Source organism: Podarcis bocagei (assembly GCF_964188305.1).
Source record: "Podarcis bocagei genome assembly, chromosome: 5".
Taxonomy (NCBI): Eukaryota; Metazoa; Chordata; class Lepidosauria; order Squamata; family Lacertidae; genus Podarcis; species Podarcis bocagei.
In genome coordinates, this window is record NC_138129.1 from 14835007 (window position 1) to 14854119 (window position 19113).

The 19113-nt window shown below is 43.4% G+C and overlaps 1 protein-coding gene across 1 annotated transcript in view; it reads left to right on the forward strand.

The window, feature by feature from the left end:
- Window positions 1-19113, forward strand: part of LOC308587752 (piezo-type mechanosensitive ion channel component 2-like) — a gene marked incomplete at its 3' end in the record, with an annotated part of 81630 nt that overhangs the window by 42140 nt on the left and 20377 nt on the right. Inside the window, exons 25-40 of the mRNA XM_081195518.1 lie at window positions 749-914; window positions 1509-1752; window positions 2162-2258; window positions 4030-4192; window positions 4720-4809; window positions 5481-5572; window positions 6166-6237; window positions 7290-7402; window positions 8143-8251; window positions 8610-8681; window positions 9753-9922; window positions 11446-11615; window positions 12906-13151; window positions 14664-14922; window positions 16989-17177; window positions 18518-18701. Coding sequence (XP_081051644.1) covers window positions 749-914; window positions 1509-1752; window positions 2162-2258; window positions 4030-4192; window positions 4720-4809; window positions 5481-5572; window positions 6166-6237; window positions 7290-7402; window positions 8143-8251; window positions 8610-8681; window positions 9753-9922; window positions 11446-11615; window positions 12906-13151; window positions 14664-14922; window positions 16989-17177; window positions 18518-18701 — 2436 coding nt within the window. The remainder of the gene's footprint in view (window positions 1-748; window positions 915-1508; window positions 1753-2161; window positions 2259-4029; window positions 4193-4719; window positions 4810-5480; window positions 5573-6165; window positions 6238-7289; window positions 7403-8142; window positions 8252-8609; window positions 8682-9752; window positions 9923-11445; window positions 11616-12905; window positions 13152-14663; window positions 14923-16988; window positions 17178-18517; window positions 18702-19113) is intronic.

Consider the following 19113-nt stretch of genomic DNA (forward strand, 5'->3'; position numbering starts at 1 on the left):
TGAATCCCCGTGACGGGGTGAGCTCCCATTGCTCGGTCCCTGCTCCTGCCAACCTAGCAGTTTGAAAGCACGTCAAAGTGCAAGTAGATAAATAGGTACCACTCCGACGGGAAGGTAAACCAGTGTTTCTGTGCACTGCTGTGGTTCACCAGAAGTGGCTTAGTCATGCTGGCCACATGACCCGGAAGCTGTATGCCGGCTCCCTTGGCCAGTAAAGCGAGATGAGCGCCGCAACCCCAGAGTCGGCCATGATCGGACCTAATGGTCAGGGGTCCCTTTACCCTTTACCTTATATACTGAGCTGGCCCATTGGTTCATGTTGTCAAATGTGGCCCTCCAAAGTGTGGTGCTTGGGACTCTCTCCACACCACACTCCCTCCTCAGCCACACTTCCTCTTTCCAGACCTTTTGAGTGTTTTTGCCTGCTTGTCCTTGAACTCTGATAATGTCCTTTGCTTGCCCAGATGAAGGACAGAGAGACGGGTGTTTGTGTGGAGAAACCAGCCTACTGTACAAAGCCTATGAAGCGGTCCATAAATTTGTTTAATGCTGCTGCTGCTACCGTTTGCTCTGTCGTCCAAACCCACACGATGGTTTGTTTCAAACAAACCATGAGCAGTAAGCCAAGAACAAACCTTGGTTGCTCTACCTTCTTTTTTAAAAAAGAAAGTTTACAATTAAAAAGCAGGGAGAAAATATTCCAAATAAATCAAATCTCTTTCCTTGCCTCCTCTCTCCCCGCTTGCAGATGACTTCCTGCTTCTGCTCGCCGCCTCTCTCCAGTGGCAGGTGTTTGAAGATGAGAATAAGCTGGTTGTGAGAATGCAGGCTGGAGACAATGTAGAGATCAGCCACAGCCTCGACCCAGCTGGGCTAAGCGAGTACAGTCTGGTACCAAACTTTATCCACTGCAGGCAAGAAACTGTATTTGGGGCCTAGGAGTCTGTGTGCTGTGTGTGTGTGTGTGTGTGTGTGTGTGTGTGTGTGTGTGTGTGAGAGAGAGAGAGAGAGAGAGAGAGAGAGAGAGAGAGAGATTGCTCCATAAAGCAAATAATAATAATAATTTCCCCCAGGAATATTATGCAACATATCACTGATGCAATAATAGTGCATTAGTGTGGATTTATACAGGACCATCAATCCGCTCTGAAATAGTGACCATCTGGCAGTGCAGGCGGGTCCATTAGGACAAGTGGAACTTTGCTTTCCAAGCTCCTAATTACTTGCAACCAGTCCAGAAGGTGGCACTGGCTGTCAGCTTCCTCTTCCTGATGTTGCCCTTGCAGAATTCAGCAGGGAGCAGGATGGGGGCAAAACAAGAAGAGTTAGTTGGCTCCACCTACCATTGGTTCTGGCTTCAGCTACCATTAGCTCTGGCTCCCCCTAGTGGTAGCCTCCCTACCTTCTACCCTATCAGTTCCATTGAGCGCCAACCAATTGGGCACCTGGAAATGCCCCCGTGTCACAGGTATGCCATTTGTGATTTGTTCATCTCTTGTTTCCTTCAGGTCTTATCTGGATTTGGTGAAAGTGATTTTGTTCAGATACCACTTTTGGTTTGTCCTTTGCCTGATTTTTATGACCGGGACAACAAGGATCAACATCTTCTGTGTGGGCTACCTCCTGGCCTGTTTCTACTTCATGCGCTTTGGGCAAAGCCTCCAGTTGAAGCCAGTCAAAGACATACTCAGACTGTGGGACTATTTGATCGCATACACAGCTTTGGTTATAGCCGCGAAGAACCTCCTTGCCGTATGTATTTGTCAAGCTAGCAGAGGTTGAGCAAAATTATCACCTTACCCGTAGTCATTGTCCCATAACAGACTGTGATCTTGGTTGCTCCAGTAAGCCACCTCAGGGATGGGTACAAGTGCAACTGCATGTTTATTTAGATGTGGAAATAATGCACAAGGATGACCCCTGTTTAACATGAGACGTTGCTCATACTGTCTTTTATTGTTTGATGCTTTGGTGTGTTCTTTTATACTTCGTTGGAAGTTGCCCAGAGTGGCTGGGGCAACCCAGCCAGATTGGAGGGTTACAAGAAATAAATCATCATCATCATCTCACTGTATTGGTTTGAAAGGGCCAGTCTGGAGCTTAGATGAATGCATTAGAATCCTCCGAACTGTCATCTTTTTCCCTTCCTCTTTGCCCACAGATTGGAGCATGTGCGTACCTTAGTAAATTACAAACAAGCCATTGTTGGCTAATTCAGACCTTTGGTATGTTCTGCACAATACCGGGATATGACGTAGGTAAGTAGGATGTGGAAAGAGAGGTCCTTTGACATTTCAACTTACATCAAACACTTTTGATGAGAAACACAGTTTTCTTCTACCTTTTCTTTTTTGTAAAAAAAAAATCTTATTTCTCTCTCTCTCTCTCTCTCTCTCTCTCTCTCTCTCTCTCTCTCACACACACACTTTACAGATTTTAACATAGACCATAAATTACTTTATCCATTGACTTCCCGTCCTCCCTTTCCACGGTTTCCATATTTATCCTTGAATGCTGCATATTTCACATATATTATTCAATACACCCATTTTAACCTATTTAACTTAATCACTAATGCTGTTGCTCAATATTTCAAGTTCCCATGTTTTTATCTTGCTGTAGTAGCTCTTCAAATACTCAATAAAGCATCTCTGGCCCTCAATGAATTTTTCGTCATTTTGGTCTCTAATCTTTGCTATTAATCTTGCCAGTTCTGCATACTCCATCATTTTTAAAAGCCATTCTTCCTTTGTTGGAACCACTTCTTCTTTCCATCTTTAGGCATAAAGCATTAGTGCTGCTGTCATTATACACAGTGGTACCTCGCTTTAAGAGCAGCCCTGTTTATGAACTATTCGGTTTACGAACTCCGCAAAACCGGAAGTAGTGTCCAGTTTGCGAACTTTACCTCGGTCTACGAACGGAATCCCAATGGTGGAAGGGCAAAAAGGCGGTGGGAGGCGTCATTAGGGAAAGCTTGCCTCAGTTTAAGAACAGTTTTGGTTTAATAACGGACTTCTGGAACGGATTAAGTTCATAAACGGAGGTACCACTGTACATAAATAAATTAACCAACTCTTTTGGTACATCATTACCTATAATTCCTAAAAATAAAAGCTTTGAGTTTCTTGGGAATCATCAACTTGAACATCTTTTTAATCTCATCATATGTCATTTCCCAATAGTCCTTAGCTTTTTTACAAGTCCACCATATATGGAAAAACGTTCCTTCTGTCATTTTTCACTTCCAACACAGATTTAGTTTTGTACATTTTGGCTAACTTATTTGGTGTTATATACCATCTATAAATCATCTTCATATAGTTTTCTCTTAAAGTGTAACAAGCTGTACATGTTAGATTACTCCTCCACAACTTCTCCCATGAAGACAGTTATATTTTATGTCCCTCATCTCTTGCCTGATTTCTCCTACTTTTTCTAACACGTTGAACACCTTGCTTTAATGAAAGTGTGAGCTAATATTAAGATTTTTGCATGCATTTTTACCTAATATACATATTTTTGCAAGCAATTATCTCTAATATAATGGACTCTTTTTATTAATATATTTATTTTTATGTACACTTCCCCCGATATATGTACTTTTATACACATCATTTGCTTGGAGAACTGCAAAATTCAGAGAAGTGCAGATTTCAATGCATAGCTGCATTTCATTTTGGGTGGGTTTGTGTGTGTGTGTGTGTGTGTGTGTGTGTTTTAAATGCAGATTAGATACTTGCATAAGTAGACAACCTGACCTGTGTTCCACATTGCTTGTATGCCAAATTTCCCATTGATGATCTTCAGTGAACTTCAACTACGGACAATGATACAAAGATCTGAAACTGAAGCTACAATTTGCTTCTTTCCCAGCAGTTACTGACCATATTTTGTCATTCCTACAAAGTCGAAGGGTCGTCCCTGGCCTCCACATTGAATAGCATAATTAGAACAATAAGGAAACTGCATGAACCACTCACATCCTGGCCACCTGGAGAATATGTTGTGTCTTTTCCTCTTATCTAGACCCACCTGAGGATGAAATATGCGAACTGCCTGAGAAGGAAGCAGGAATAACCTGGGATGCGATATGTTTCACTTTCCTGCTAATCCAGCGTAGAATTTTTACTAGCTACTACTACCTCTATGTTGTTGCAGATCTTAAGGCTGCCAAGACCTTGGCCTTCAGGTATGTGGCAAAGATGTATGAACAAGATTGTTATTGAGACAGGAGATGGAATCAATGCTACAGACTGAAGACCAATTCGCACAACCAAGTTGGTAGGATGAATAAGCCATCTGGGTGGAACTGGGCTGTTGAAGAGTCAGTTGACCTAGAGTGTTCCTTTGCTGTGAGATGTAAGCCTTTCTTATAAGTTACTGGAGTAGTGTGATTTGTGGCCTCCTTGTGCCTAGATCCTATACCGCTTAAATAACATGACTTTGGTAGGAAGCAATCGGACATGTTAGGCAACTGATGGGGTTGCATCTCTCTCAACCATATTGGTTGTCAAAACCGCATGATTCCTTTCTTACATGGTTTTCTGGAGCAGTGTGGGTTCCTACCACTGAAGAATAGCTCCCATGCTAGGAAAGTAACATTAGATTTCATCCTTCAGAAATAAGAAACATGAAGTTGGCTTTTCTTACCAGTTTGCATCCACATGTGACTTATAAGGTAGATAAAATGGTTTTGAAATTGTCTCATACATGCAGAGGAGCCGAGCTGTTTGAAGTAAAGCTTAAAAAGGTGGTGGAACTCAGGATGGAAGAAGAGAGAAAATCAATGCAAACCATGAAGAAGCAGTAAGTCTTGCAACCTCAACATTTATTTACAGAATTGTATAACAATTGACTCAGAAGTGGTTGGAAAGGCAACTGCAACGTATTTCTCTTTCTTTTCTGAACCTCTAAAATTCTGAGTATTAAACTCTAAAAGTCTGAGTATTAAAATGAGCTAGTGAAACAGAGAGGTGGTTGAATAGTACTTAAAAAGCACAGCATTTTGGACAGATACTGAAATTGATTGAAATTGACTTGCAGTGTGGTCTGTGTGTAGTATGAACTTAGATGCTCAGGGCATCTCTGGGAAGGTACACATTTATCAGCGATATGAATTCCTTGCAGTTTTGGTTATATGGGCCCTGCTTCTGGTCTCTGTGGGTCATAATGCTGGTCACAAGAGTTGTTGTTGTTTTTTAAAAAAAATCCCCCGCCACCTGTGTTACCCCATTATCTCTGTGAAAGAGATGAAGGGCACTTAAAGGTGCTGGATGGGAGCTGGTGATCTCTAATAAATGCCACTCCCCCAAGTAATAGGCAAGTTTTGATCTTATTACATAGTAAGCCCATTCAGAGTGCAGCATGTGAGAATGTCTGCTTGCTGCTGTGTTCAGAAGCAAGCTCTGTGAATGAATTGCAGAGGACTAAAAGCAAAGTCAGTGTTCGGTGTTTGTTTTTCTGTGGGGAATCTATAGGCTGGAGCTGATCAAACCAAAGAAAAATCTCACCACCTTGGAGAAATGGGGACCAGAAGCTGTGCAAGAGTCTGAAAAAGCAGAGGATTCAGGTGGAAAACATTTGTTTTGTTTTTAAATGGCATGTATCTTGCAATGTAACTTATTAGAAAATGATAAATGGCTGCTTAATGGTTTCCAGTGCATTTTCTCATCACTTTCCTCATTGCAGAAAGTCCATTTTTTTGGGGGGGGAGGGGCAGGGTTCAGGTCATGGTACAAGAGCTCCAATTCCACTTTAATTGCACGACCTAAATTTGCTGGTATGTGTGATTGAGCCACACCCCAAAACAGTGGCAGTCCAGAAGCAACAAAAGTTTGCATAATGTGTTGTTTGTTGGCTAGTCTTAAGTAGAGGCAATGAGCTATGGAAGGAGGTCAATGAAGGAAATTTTATGGAGCCCCTTCTGCCTTCTGCATTTGCCCACACACTTTGAAGTCTGTCTTTGTAATCAAGTGGCTTAGAAACTATACAGAAAAGAGGATTTCCTTTCTTGAGTTTGATCTCTTTTCAGAAACGCTGGAGGCAGACCTCTTATGTTGCCTTCTCTTCATGAATCATACGGGCAGGTTGCAAGACATGCTTTAACTGCCTGTCCATGGGAACATTTTATTGAGTAGGTTTTTTTCCTGGGCTCTTTTGCAGAGGATGATGCTAAGAAGAAGGAAAATGAAGGCACGAAGACATGGTGGCAACCCTGGGTCACTCACACTTCAAGTAAATATCCTGTGTTTACAATGGCTCCCTTAGAGTGACACCTTGTCCCCTTGCAGCTAAAGTTTTCTATTCAAAAATCACTGTTGGACCAATATTTTACCCCGGGGTTGGAGAACCTGTGGTCCTTTGAATGTCATTGGGCTACAACTCCATTCATCCCTGATCATGCTGGCTGGGAATGATGGGAGGTGGAGTCCAACAACACTCGCAAGGCCATAACTTCCCCATCCAGGGTATACGTTGCTTCATTGACTACTCCAGGGATTGCAAAATCCAAATAATTAATGGGTTAGATCAGAACGACGTTGGTTTGATCAAGAAGAAAATGCTGATTAGCTGGGAATCAGATTTATTTATTTATGTAAGCAGCATGCAAAACCCACAGGGTTCCCCCAGTAGCTAACATTCAAAGATATACTGCCTTTGAACCATTTAGCTCTCTTGGTTAAAAATGGCCAATAGACCTTTCTTCTATTAATGGGTCTACTCCCCTTTTAGAACCAGTGACCAGCATTACATCTTGTTGCAGTCAGTTCCATATGTAGGCCATTGCATCCCAGAGATTGACATGCAGCTACAGATTAAATTAAATTAAAATCAACATGTCGTCATGCATTGACAATTTCCCCATTATTCTTCAACCCCAAAGGTCAGTACCAGCAGGGAAGGTCTTAGAACTATTCTGAAAGGTCCTCTGACCTGCACAGTGGTGGTTCTGCAGTGCAATAGTTACCCATTAACATCTTTGAACTCACACTCAGATGGTTGAGGTGTGGACTTCTGTCATCTTGGCGCGGGAGGCTGGGTGGAAGAGGAAGTTCTAATATGTTTTAGTGGCTGCAAAGAAAAGAAAAACCACTATGAAGCTTTTAAAAGCACTTAAGCAGTGTACAAATTTTATGGAATAAGTATGAAACCAGGGGTAGGTAGGTTTGAAACCAGCGGGGTGAATAGATGCACGGTGGCAAGTATGAAATGGATGTGTGGTGGCATAGAGTTCCACGAGACTTTTCAAGTTCTCAGTTGTGTCTGCTTCCTGCATTAAATTTCAGTGGTTCGAAGTGGGAGCTATTACCTCTTTGAGACAGATAGTGAGGAAGAAGAGGAACAGGGGCCCACTGAAAAGAGTGAGAAGGAATCTCTGAAGAAGAAAACAGCATTCCAGGTGTGTGGTAATTCTTCCAGAAGAGCAAAAAGAGCTGGGTTGAGGGCGGGGAGACAGAACTTCAGGAATAAGGGCAAAGGGAATCATCCTGCCAATGGGAAGTGTGGACTGTGAGGATGAAATTCATTCATAAAAAGCAAAGGTAGTCCCACTTATCCAGAACAACCCCCCACCCACCCAAATCCAAAGCTGAGTGCAACACAAAATATTGGCAAGCTTTTGGGTGGCCCAGAACTCTTCATTAGTCAGGATGTTACACAAAATGGGGGGGGGGGTAGAAGGGGTGTGTGGGAGAAATAAATGCAAAAAGTGTTGAATATTTGTAGCCGTCCTGCATCTGCAATCCCTTCACTATGGCAAAGACGCATAATTAAGATTAGGACTTCATTGTGCCTAGTATTTTATTATATGCACTCAGTACCAGACAGAAACTCTTTGCACCTCTGCTCTGCTCAGCAAAGCATGGTCAACATAGGAGAGACTGGGCAACGTAGGAGAGCTGGACCAGGGCAAACAGGAACCGAGCAGGAAGAGCAAAGATTTGTATGTTCTGCATTTTGGATCTTTGAAGGGGATGCATGGAAGGTGCCATATACCATTGTGGCGACTGCAGGTGCTCCTGTCCTAGATTTCTACCTCAAAGTTAAATCCAGGCAGAAATGATGTAGTTTGATGGACTCTCCCCTTGCCTCACTCCCACCCTAAAGAACTGTTGAATAACAAGCTTCACTTTTTCGCAGCTTGCCTATGAAGCCTGGATGACCAGTTCAAAGTCAGCTCTAAAGATGAGGGAGCTGGATGAAATCAGGGACCAAGGGAAGGAGAAGGAGCAGCAGCGCCAATTGGCAGGTAGTGGAAATGATACTTGTAAACCACTTTAGAAGCCACCTTGGCAATTTAGCAGTATACAAATAAATACCGGTATGTGTTATAATAATGACAGGCGGATACCCTAAACATGAGGTACAGTCTCGCCTGGGCTTTACAACTTCAGACTGGAGGGGTGTGTGTGTCACATTTTTTTATGTTTCCACACTTTAAAAAAATTCCTGCACGTGGAAAGCTAGATTCCTCTCCCCCTTGCATCTTTCTCAGTAAATTTCCAATGGCAAAAACTGGAATTTCTGTGTCACACACCACAGCAGGCGTGGGGTTGGGTTCACAATTCTGGGATGCTCTTCCAATGTGTTGTTCTGCTGTGTTTCAGCCAACGGGAAAATGGAATCCTGGGAAGAAAATCTGGAGACGTCAGCCCCAGAAGAGGACTTGGATGAGCCAGGTGATTAATTCCTCTGCATATCTACCTAGGAAATATTTGGCGTGCTATTGCTGAGGAAGACAAGGAAGAGTCAGAGCCTCAATATGGTACTGGCAATTACTCTTAATCAAACGCTTCTTGTAAAATGCCCAGTGTTTTTCCGTTGATGACAACTTTCGTCAGGGACTGTAGCTCAGCGATAAAGAGCATCTGTTCATGCACATGTGTGTAAGTGTTGATAATTATCAGGATTCCTGCAAACGTGGAGGGGAAATGTAACTCTTTCCTCCCCTGTGGCTCTGAGGAAAATCCCTTCTCTTTATAATACAATAAAATAGCAATGCATGCAGACCTTCAAAAACTGGAAATGCAGCTGATTCCCTTGGAAAACAAGGCATATCTCTGTTTGTGGTGTTTTTATTTATATAGACTTGTTATAATTTCCATTATACCTGAAGTCTGGAATGTATTGCTAATGTTTCTTCCCCTCTCCTTTGCCTTTATATTTCTTACCTGTTTTCTGTGATGATTTTGTTCTAAGCTTGATTTTGCATTTTAATTTAAATAAAAACAAAACATCAGTTAATACTGGTTGGTTAAAAAGGAAGAAAACATAATATTGCAAAGTCCTGTCTAAACAGTACTGTTTTCAGAAGACATCTGAAAGAAGGCAGAGATGGGATGAGACTCAGATAGTAATCATTGGTATGAGGGAATAGAATTGTTAGAAAGTTGTCTAGTCACACTTCTCTGAAGTCTCTCAGCCCCACTCACCTCACAGAGTGTTTGTTGTCGGGGAGGAAGGTAAAGGAGAATGTTAGCCGCTTTGAGACTCCTTCGGGTAGTGATAAAGCGGGATATCAAATCCAAACTCTTCATTTTCATCTGTGACATGAGGAAGAGTAGAGATTTCTCCAAGTAAAAAAAATAAAACAAAGCATTTGCACCGCCAAACAAGCTATCTCCAATCTTGGGAGAACTTCAGATGCTGCAGTTGATGCAGAAAATGGGGGTGAAGTTTCAGGCGTACAAAAGATATTTTGGGTTGCGTCAAGGCTCTTGGTGATTCTTACATGTGCTTTCTCTTCTCAGCAGAAAACATCCTTCAAAGAGCAACCAACATTGTTAAGTTCACTTGGGTTTTTATCCAAGCGTTGCTGGATGACACCACAGAGGCACTGAATTCGCTTTGTAAAGATAACCTGGATGTAGCAAATGTGCTGAGGATAGAAAAATGCATGATTTGGCGGGAGATTCAGAAGGTAAGCTCTCCAGACCTTGACACTGTTTCCCGGTTTAGAAAAGCAAGCAGTAGCAGATCAAGTTGAAAGAGTACAGCATACAGATTCTGGATGGCATCCTTAAGTCCCACCCACTGAATTAGTTTCTCAGTTTCCAGGGTCTGGTTGGAATGTCCTCTGAAGAACTGAAATCTCCAAAGCAAACAATTCAGAATATAGTAACAGCTTTTATAGAGTGTTGTATCCAATCAGGGGTACCAGTGGGGGCCCAGGTAAGCCCCTCCCCACATCATCGATCACATAACACTACACACACACACACACACACACACACACACACACACACCATTTGAATGGTAATGCTCATCAACTTTGCAGGCCCCTGGCCCTCTCAAATCTTATTGGGGGGGACTGAAGTTGACTCCTATGTCTCCAGTGCTTCACATGCTGAATCCTGCTCATGCAACAGGACTTCCTCTGGAGCAGATTTTGTGTGTGTGTGTGCACGGGGAGAGGGAAATTCCATTGTGCAAGCAGAAGTGAACGGTGTTAGCGGAACAGCAGTGTTGGCTACTATCCAAAGTATTTCTAAAACCCAAGGTCTTTATGCAAAACCTGAATTGCTGTTTGCTCTGAATGAGCTCTAAAGAGCAGTTTTCCCCAGGTGAAAGCAGCAGGGCAAGAGGAAGAATGGGTAAGCCCTAAACGGCCTCGGTCCAGTATACCTGAAGGAGCGTCTCCACCTCCATCATTCTACCCAGACACTGAGGTCCAGCACCGAGGGCCTTCTGGCGGTTCCCTCACTGCAAGAAGCCAAGTTACAGGGAACCAGGCAGAGGGCCTTCTCGGTAGTGGCGCCCTCCCTGTGGAACGCCCTCCCACCAGATGTCAAAGAGAACAACAACTACCAGACTTTTAGAAGACATCTGAAGGCAGCCCTGTTTAGGGAAGCTTTTAATGTTTGATGTATCACAGTATTTTAATATTCTTTTGGAAGCCACCCAGAGTGGCTGGGGAAACCCAGCCAGATGGGCGGGGTATAAATAATAAATTATTATTATTATTATTATAACTGTCAGGGAACTGCCATCAGTGCCGGAGGGAGAGAGCAAAAGCCAGAGGGATCATAGAGAGCGTCCAGGGATTGAGAGAAGCAGCCCATCTTCTGAGGAAGGAAATCAGTGTAGGGGGGGGGGCAGGAGGCTGAAGTGGCGAGGCGGTCCCATGACTCCTTGCCTGGGAGCAGCGGGGAGAGTAGGGGTCCTCCGTTGCCCATGCCCTCTCTGCGCGGAAAGCTCCCGCGCAGAGAGAGTAGGCGGAGACTGGGCGTCAAAGAGCTTCTTTGCTGGAAGAAGTTTAAGAAACACCCACTCACGGATTCTGCCAGCGACTGAGTCAGCGACGGGTGAGTGGCGGTTCGGACAGATAAGGTTTACTTTGGCAGCCCAGCCAGGTGTTTGCACCCAGCCAGGGAGATAGTTGCCTGCTTGCGCATGAGCAACCCCTAGAAAACATTACACTAACTAACTAGGTTTTTTTTAAAGGGAAAAGTGGCCTCAGCGGACATTGTCCTTCAGTATTATAACCTGGAGAAAACCCAACCAGATTATGGAAAAAGTGAAGCTGAAACAACAGAGATGAATGAGACCAACAACAGGCCACCCCAGTGCCCACCTGGAGAGTATGAGGACCCATCCCTTGTGCAGCTCCGCAGGTGAATAGTAACTTGTTGCCGACAGTTGGAAATGCCCAACAAATTCCCTTGCTGTGACTTTTCCTTTATTCATTTCTCTTTATTCAGCAAGAGCGTAGAGAGAAGTCTTTAGCTGTGAACTCTGAGGGCTGGAACTCTGTGAGGGGGATGTTGTTGTTTAGTCCTTTAGTCGTGTCCGACTCTTTGTGACCCCATGGACCAGAGCACGCCAGGCACTCCTGTCTTCCACTGCCTACCGCAGTTTGGTCAAACTCATGGTATAGATTTGAGAACACTGTCCAACCATCTCGTCCTCTGTCGTCCCCTTCTCCTTGTGCCCTCCATCTTTCCCAACATCAGGGTCTTTCCCAGGGAGTCTTCTCTTCTCATGAGGTGGCCAAAGTATTGGAGCTTCAGCTTCAGGATCTGTCCTTCCAGTGAGCACTCAGGGCTGATTTCCTTAAGAATGGATCGGTTTGATCGTCTTGCAGTCCATGGGACTCTCAAGAGTCTCCTCCAGCACTATAATTCAAAAGCATCAATTCTTCGGCAATCAGCCTTCTTTATGGTCCAGCTCTGGAGGGTAGCAAATTAAGAAAGCCTGCACCAAGGGAACCACTTTTGGGTTTAGTAAGTTTTGACAAGACTACGTATTTTAAAAGAGTACCTTTTTGCCATGTATGTATTATGGCTGTTGGCAGCATGGTGGTATAAATTATTTAAACGGTGCTAAGGTGCAAATGGAAAAGTGCAAAAAGTGCTTTGGGGGAAGATTTGTTTTATGGATGTAAAAGAAGAAAATCTAGATTCTAGAACAGACTTCATCAATGTGGTGCTTTCCAGATGTTTTGGATTACAATTCTCCTCTGCTCCAGTCAGGATGCACATTAGTGTGGATTTATACTGACTCATCCGCGCATTATTCTGGTTTACTAGCTGTTCTTCGGTGCTACCCCACTGTTATTGCACCACATTGTCTGGAGGGGCACTTTCGTGCCATATCACAAGAATGGAGAGGTTTGATCTTCTTGCAGTCCATGGGACTCTCAAGAGTCTCCTCCAGCACCATAATTCAAAGGCATCAGTTCTTCGGTGATCAGCCTTCTTCATGGTCCAGCTCTCACTTCCATACATCACTACTGGGAAAACCATAGCTTTAGGGTCTCCTAACAACACTCAGCACCCTCAACAAACCAGAGTTTCCAGGAGGGAAGCCATGGCTGTTTAAAGTGTATAAGAGTGCTTTAAATGTCTAAGGCAGGTGGGACCTTACTGACTTGGATGTTGATGTTTTCTGCCTTTGGGGAGCAGGAGATCCAGCGATGCTTCCAGGGGTGTGACTGGAAATAAGAAGGTGGAAGAAGGGAGCCACAATGGGCTCTGCCCCCAAGGGCTCACTTCAGCATCTTCCTGTACAGAATTTGCCAGCTGGGGCTCCTCTTCATCAGTAATGGAAGGATCTACACATTCCCTATTTGTGAGAAGTGAAGAATCAGGTGCACCACCATCGAGCAATGTTCCTGCTACAATGACAGCCAGTGAATGGCTCCTGAACAGGCAAGAATCTTATTGCATTTAAGCATCAACTAATTGAGTATACTGGAGGGGTGGGGAACCTGTGGCTATCCAGATTTTGCTAGATTTGCAACTAGGGACAGGGGAGAAATTTCAGCTCAGTTTGTGTTTAAAAAGGGAATCCTGACTAATTTGCACTTCCTGAAGCATTTCACGAACCGAAATGCAGCTGCAACTCACGTCGGTTGTGCAAAGCAGTTCTCCAGCCAAGTAATGTGTAAAAAACCAAATGTGTGTGCTAGGGGAAAGCATAAATAAAAATGCATGTGTGAGTGAAAATAACATGCAAAAATACTTCATATTAGGGGACATTGCTTCGAAAAATGTGGATTGGGCAAAACCTGTTCCCAAGATCATAAGTGATTTGCTTTATCTAATGCATTCTCTTTGTTAATGTGGGATTTGAGCTTTTAAATATTTTGTGCCATGTAATAACTACAATGAATGGACATAATATGATAAATGAAGAGGTATATATTTACCTTCATGAATAATTTATATCCATCTTCCCCAACCTGGCACCTTTGATATCATAGAATCGTAGAATTGTAGAGTTGGAAGGGACCCTGGGTCATCCAGTCCAACCCCCTGCTATGCAGGAATCTTGGCTAAAGCATCCATGGCAGATGGCCACCCAACCTCTGCTTAAAAACCACCACTGAAAGAGAGTCCACCACCTTCCAAGGGAGTCCTTTCCACTCTTGAGCAGCTCCTACCATCAGAAAGTTCTTCCTGATGTGCATTCAGAAGCTCCTTTCTTGTAACTGGCCTCAATCCAGTATGTCTGAAGGAGCGTCTCCACCCCCATCGTTCTGCCTGGACGCTGAGGTCCAGCGCTGAGGGCCTTCTGGCTGTTCCCTCACTGCGAGAAGCCAAATTACAGGGAACCAGGCAGAAGGCCTTCTCGGTAGTGGCACCCACCCTGTGGAACGCCCTCCCACCAGATGTCAGAGAGAACAACAACTACCAACCTTTTAGAAGACATCTGAAGGCAGCCCTGTTTAGGGAAGCTTTTAATGTTTGATGTATTACTGTATTTTAATATTTGGTTGGAAGCCGCCCAGAGTGGCTGGGGAGGCCCAGCCAGATGGGCAGGATATAAATAAATTATTATTATTATTATTATTATTATTATTATTATTATTATTATTATTATTATTATTATTATTATTACTTAAATCCATCGGTTTGGGTCCTACCATCCGGAGCAGGAGAAAACAAACTTGCTCCATCCTCCATATTATTCCCCTTTAGATATTTGAAGATGGCTATCAGATATTTTGGAGTACAACTCCTATGAGCCCCAGCCAGGACAGCTGAGAGGAGCTGCAGTCCAAACCCCCAGGTTGGGGAAATCTGTTTTATATTCTGCCCCAGTCTAATCTAACTGCGCTACTAGTTTTAAAATGTACAGGCCAGTGGATATGCCTTTTTCAACAAATGGAAATAATCTACATTTCATATTTTTTGTTTTGTTTTGTTTATGTCATGCAGGGTATTTCATGACAATGAGCTGGAGCAGTCAGATAAGTTCTACCAGAGCCTTCCCAGGCCCCTGAAGCTGGGAGTTGCTTTGTACAATGCTATGGTGTCTAAGTCAGAAATGCTGTGTTATTTTGTGGTCATTCTAAACCACATGGTCTCCGCATCCATCCTCACTTTGGTTCTACCTATCCTGATATTTCTGTGGGCCATGCTGTCTATTCCAAGGCCTACAAAATTCTTCTGGATGACAGCCATCATTTACACTGAGGTGAGTGTTCAGTAGATCCTGCTTATATGGCTGAGTGATATTCTTATCTGTGTGTTCTGCTAGTCTTCCTAGAAGTTTTAGCCTCTGACTTGGGAGCCCTATTGCAGATATTAATATTGTGCAGCTTGAAGTCATAGGGTGAATAAAAACCAGGTCATCTTAGAATAAAAATTGTCCAGACTAAAATATGTTTCCAAAGCTTTACTAACACAACTTTATTCAAACAGAGCAAAAATAATAATGATACATGCAAATAGTTGCATAAAATCATGTGCTTCTCCATGCACAGGTCCAGCTTCTTAAAAATATCAAATTACTCCATTACTCCAAACAGATCTGAAATCAAGTGTCTTTCTCTCCAGACATAGACTCCATTAGCCTGCATTCCAGCCTGACGCTGTTTTCTCCAGCAGAGACTCATTTGCACACCTTTCTTCTCTGGTGACTGAGAACAAAGGACCACTCCTTCATAATGGAGATTTGCAACTGAATAACCGTACCATGTGATCTAAGGTTAAACACTACATAAGAGAGTAGCAGATATACATCCTAAGTTAATTATCAACCCATTAGGCACTCAGAGAGCTCTTCTTAGCTTCAATGGAATTTCAATGGAACAGAGTCATTTTCCATTTCAATGTACAATTAAACAATTATACTTAACAATCTCTTCTTCCATTGAAGAGCTACTTGTTGCAACTAGGAACAAAGGATATTATAGAACAGTGCAAGGAACCTTTTTGAGCCTCGGGCTCATCTTCCTTTGGTGTCCACTTTCCAAGAGATTCATGTCAGCAGTGGTTGGGACCAAAAATGGGGGCTAAGCCATGCTTCTGGGGGTCAGTTGTGGTTCTCTAAGCATCTCTGTCTGGCCCTCTGTACTAAGACAATATTTACATTTGTTGCTCTACCCACTAGCCCCTACCATCACTGGTATGTTGTCCAGAAGCGAACGCAGCCTTTGTGCTGTCAGAGGTTCCCCATTCCTTATACAGTGGTGCCCCGCAAGACGAAATTAATTCGTTCCGCAATTTTTGTCGTCTAGCGAATTTTTCGTCTTGCGAAGCACAAAATCCCATAAGAATGCATTGAAAATCAATTAATGCGTTCCTATGGTCAAAAAAAGTCGAAACAAAGCCAAATTTGGTACAACAACAGTTTATTAACTGCTCTTTAAAGTCACACATACTGTAAAGAGCAGTTCAAAAATTGAAGGGAAAATAAATTAACTTTATAAACAAAACATGTCTTTGTTTTTAGACAAAGGAAACAAAGCCGCGAGACGTTTTCGTCTTGCGAAGCAAGCCCATAGGGAAATTTCGTCTTGCGAGGCAAATCGAAAACGGAAAAACCTTTCGTCTAGCGAGTTTTTTGTCTTGCGAGGCATTCGTCTTGCGAGGTACCACTGTATATAGGAGAGGATGGCAACCTGGCAACCTACTCTGCCACATAAGGGAGGATGGGAAACCTTATTCCAACCCTCTTCCTCAATCTAGGCACCTTGATTGATGGGACCCAGGTACTTGGGCTTTTGTATCCCTGCTAAAGGCATTGGGAAATAAATTTGTTTAAGGGCATCCAGCATGCCCTGTGTCAAACAGACAGAGCAGAAACTTATATATCACAGTTGAATCCAGCAAGAAGAAGAAGAAGAGGAGTTTGGATTTGATATCCCACTTTATCACTAACCTAGGGAGTCTCAAAGCAGCTAACAATCTCCTTTTCCCTTCCTTCCCCACAACAAACACTCTGTGAGGTGAGTGAGGTGGAGAGATTTCAGAGAGCAGCTGCGTGTGGAGGAGCGGGGACACAAACCCGGTTCACCAGATTACGAGTCCACTCCTCTTAACCACTACACCGCACTGACAAGGGCACATGTTGAACGCGTTATCTGAGCCTCATACAATTTCCGCGGAACTTTTCTGAAAATGAAATTGTCAAATAATTGGGATAAATGCAGGGGGTCGATTTCTCATAATAAAATTGGGTTGTGTTCCCATATTCCCAGCCCTTTGCCTTTGGAATCCAGCATCTTTGAGGACTGTGCACTTTCCTTCCCTTGCCAGGTAACAGTTGTGGTCAAATACTTTTCTCAGTTTGGATTCTTTCCTTGGACCACCAAGGCCTATTGTGGGGTCTACGCAGAAGAGCCACTTGCCTTGCCCAATATTGCTGGGATTGAGAAGAAGGATGGCTACGTGCACTTTGATCTGGTTCAACTGCTGGCCTTGTTCTTCCACAGGTATATCTTGAAGGTAACACCACCCATTCTTTTATGGAGCTATTTTAGAGCACGGACTCATTAACATTTATTCAAGGGAGGATTCATCATAAGTAGGGATGGGCAAAATTCATCAGTTTTTATTTCTCTCGGCTTCTCATTTTCCAGTCTTAAATTCAGTTGTTCACATTTCTATATTATTACAGTCTTATCTTGGTTGTCAAACGCATTGGTACTTGGATGTTTTAGCTCCCAAACATCGCAAACCCAGAAGTGAGTGTTCCAGTTTGCAAACGTTCTTTGGAACCCAAACATCTGACAGGGCTTCCATAGCTTCCGATTGGCTGCAGGAGCTTTCTGCAGCCTATCGAAAACTGCAGCTTGGTTTCTGAATGTTTTGGAAGTTGAAAGAACTTCCAGAACGGATTCCGTTTGACTTCCAATGTACCACTGTATTATTATCTTGCCACTTATGTTTATTTCCATTGAAAGGTCGGATTCTGATTGCAGCCTGGGTAGGCAGGGGGGCTATCCAAACCCAAGGTCCACTTGGCTGAGTGGATCTCCTGGCTCAATCAGAGATACGCCAGTGTAACTCCTTCATCCTGGCTCAGCTGACTGAATCAATACTGGTAGATCTTACTGTTAGGATTCATTCCCTGTGTTGCAGTCATGGGATTGTTTTTATCATATGACGGTGTATGTTTTCATTCTACATTGTGGGAAGTGACGGAGACAGGATATTTTATTACTGTGTTTCCGTGATGTAGGATTTTTGTCCTTTGTACTTTCTCTTTGCTGACTGATGCTGAAGAGGAAGGAGCTGAGTTACGATGCTCCAAGTGTGTATATGTAAATAAACGTAGTTTAGCCAAATTGCTGCGCTACCGAGTCTGAATGATGACTGCCTATACTCTGCTGATCCTGAAGTGTGCTGATGCCTCTTGGTATCAGTCGCTGTGATATTCGGGCTGGAGAAAGATTTTGAATCTCCCGAAAGAACTACCAGGAGGGAGAGAACATGCCAGTCGGGCATATGTCTCTACCAGACTCCTACTCATGTGTAGGACCTCCTGACACTTACACCGGCATGAGCCCTGAAATATTGGTGTTCTTCGGGATCCTCCCTGCTAACCTAAGAGGGTTGTTGTTGTTGTGGGGATGAACCTTGAACACTTCGGAGGGAAGGTAGGATACAAAAGTAATAATAAATAAACACTGAGACACCTCCTGAGAGGACTCTGTCAATGAGTTGAGGGGCCTCAGGCCTCAATCTCAAGAAACTCTCTGCTAATCTGTCATCGCTCTTGCTTCCTCAAACAGTTCGTGGTCCCTGTGTTTCACTGATTTGTTTCACTGTACTGCATTCTACAGTGCTATGGACTTTGGGATTCCAAAGGTGTCAGTATACCAGATGCTGAAGAAAAGAACCTGGTAGGGAGGCAAAAGAAGAAAAGGCACAGAGGCCATCTAAGGGAACGTCCATCTGGATCAGGAGGAAACTATTCTTCTAGATACCCAAGTCCCTCCAGGGCCGCCGCCAGGAGTGTTAATGAAGGTAGTTGTGTTCTGTGTTATATAAATCAAGCAATGCTTGAGTTGTTTCTTTTGGTTTCCCCATGTATTTCTTATCAGTAAAAAAATTCGGTGAGCAAAATTTTATTCCAAAAGGGTGACCAAGAGGAAAAAGTTTGGGAGGAAATACTGAGCTAATGGACTCTAGATGAGGCAACTTCCTATGTTCTTGGGATCTTTAAATGAATTGTTTGTGTCTGTTCTGTTCCTGCTCCACCTCCTCCTCCTTTTATGGCTGATTGGCCATCCACCCTTTTCTTCCCTGTTTCTCTATACTTCTTTTACACATACGAAACAGAAAACTTGACCTCCCTGTGTTCATTAAACTGTTGCGGTGCCAGCATTTGGGGGCGGGGGACCTCTGGGGCAGAAATTGGCAGAAGAGCTTCCATTTT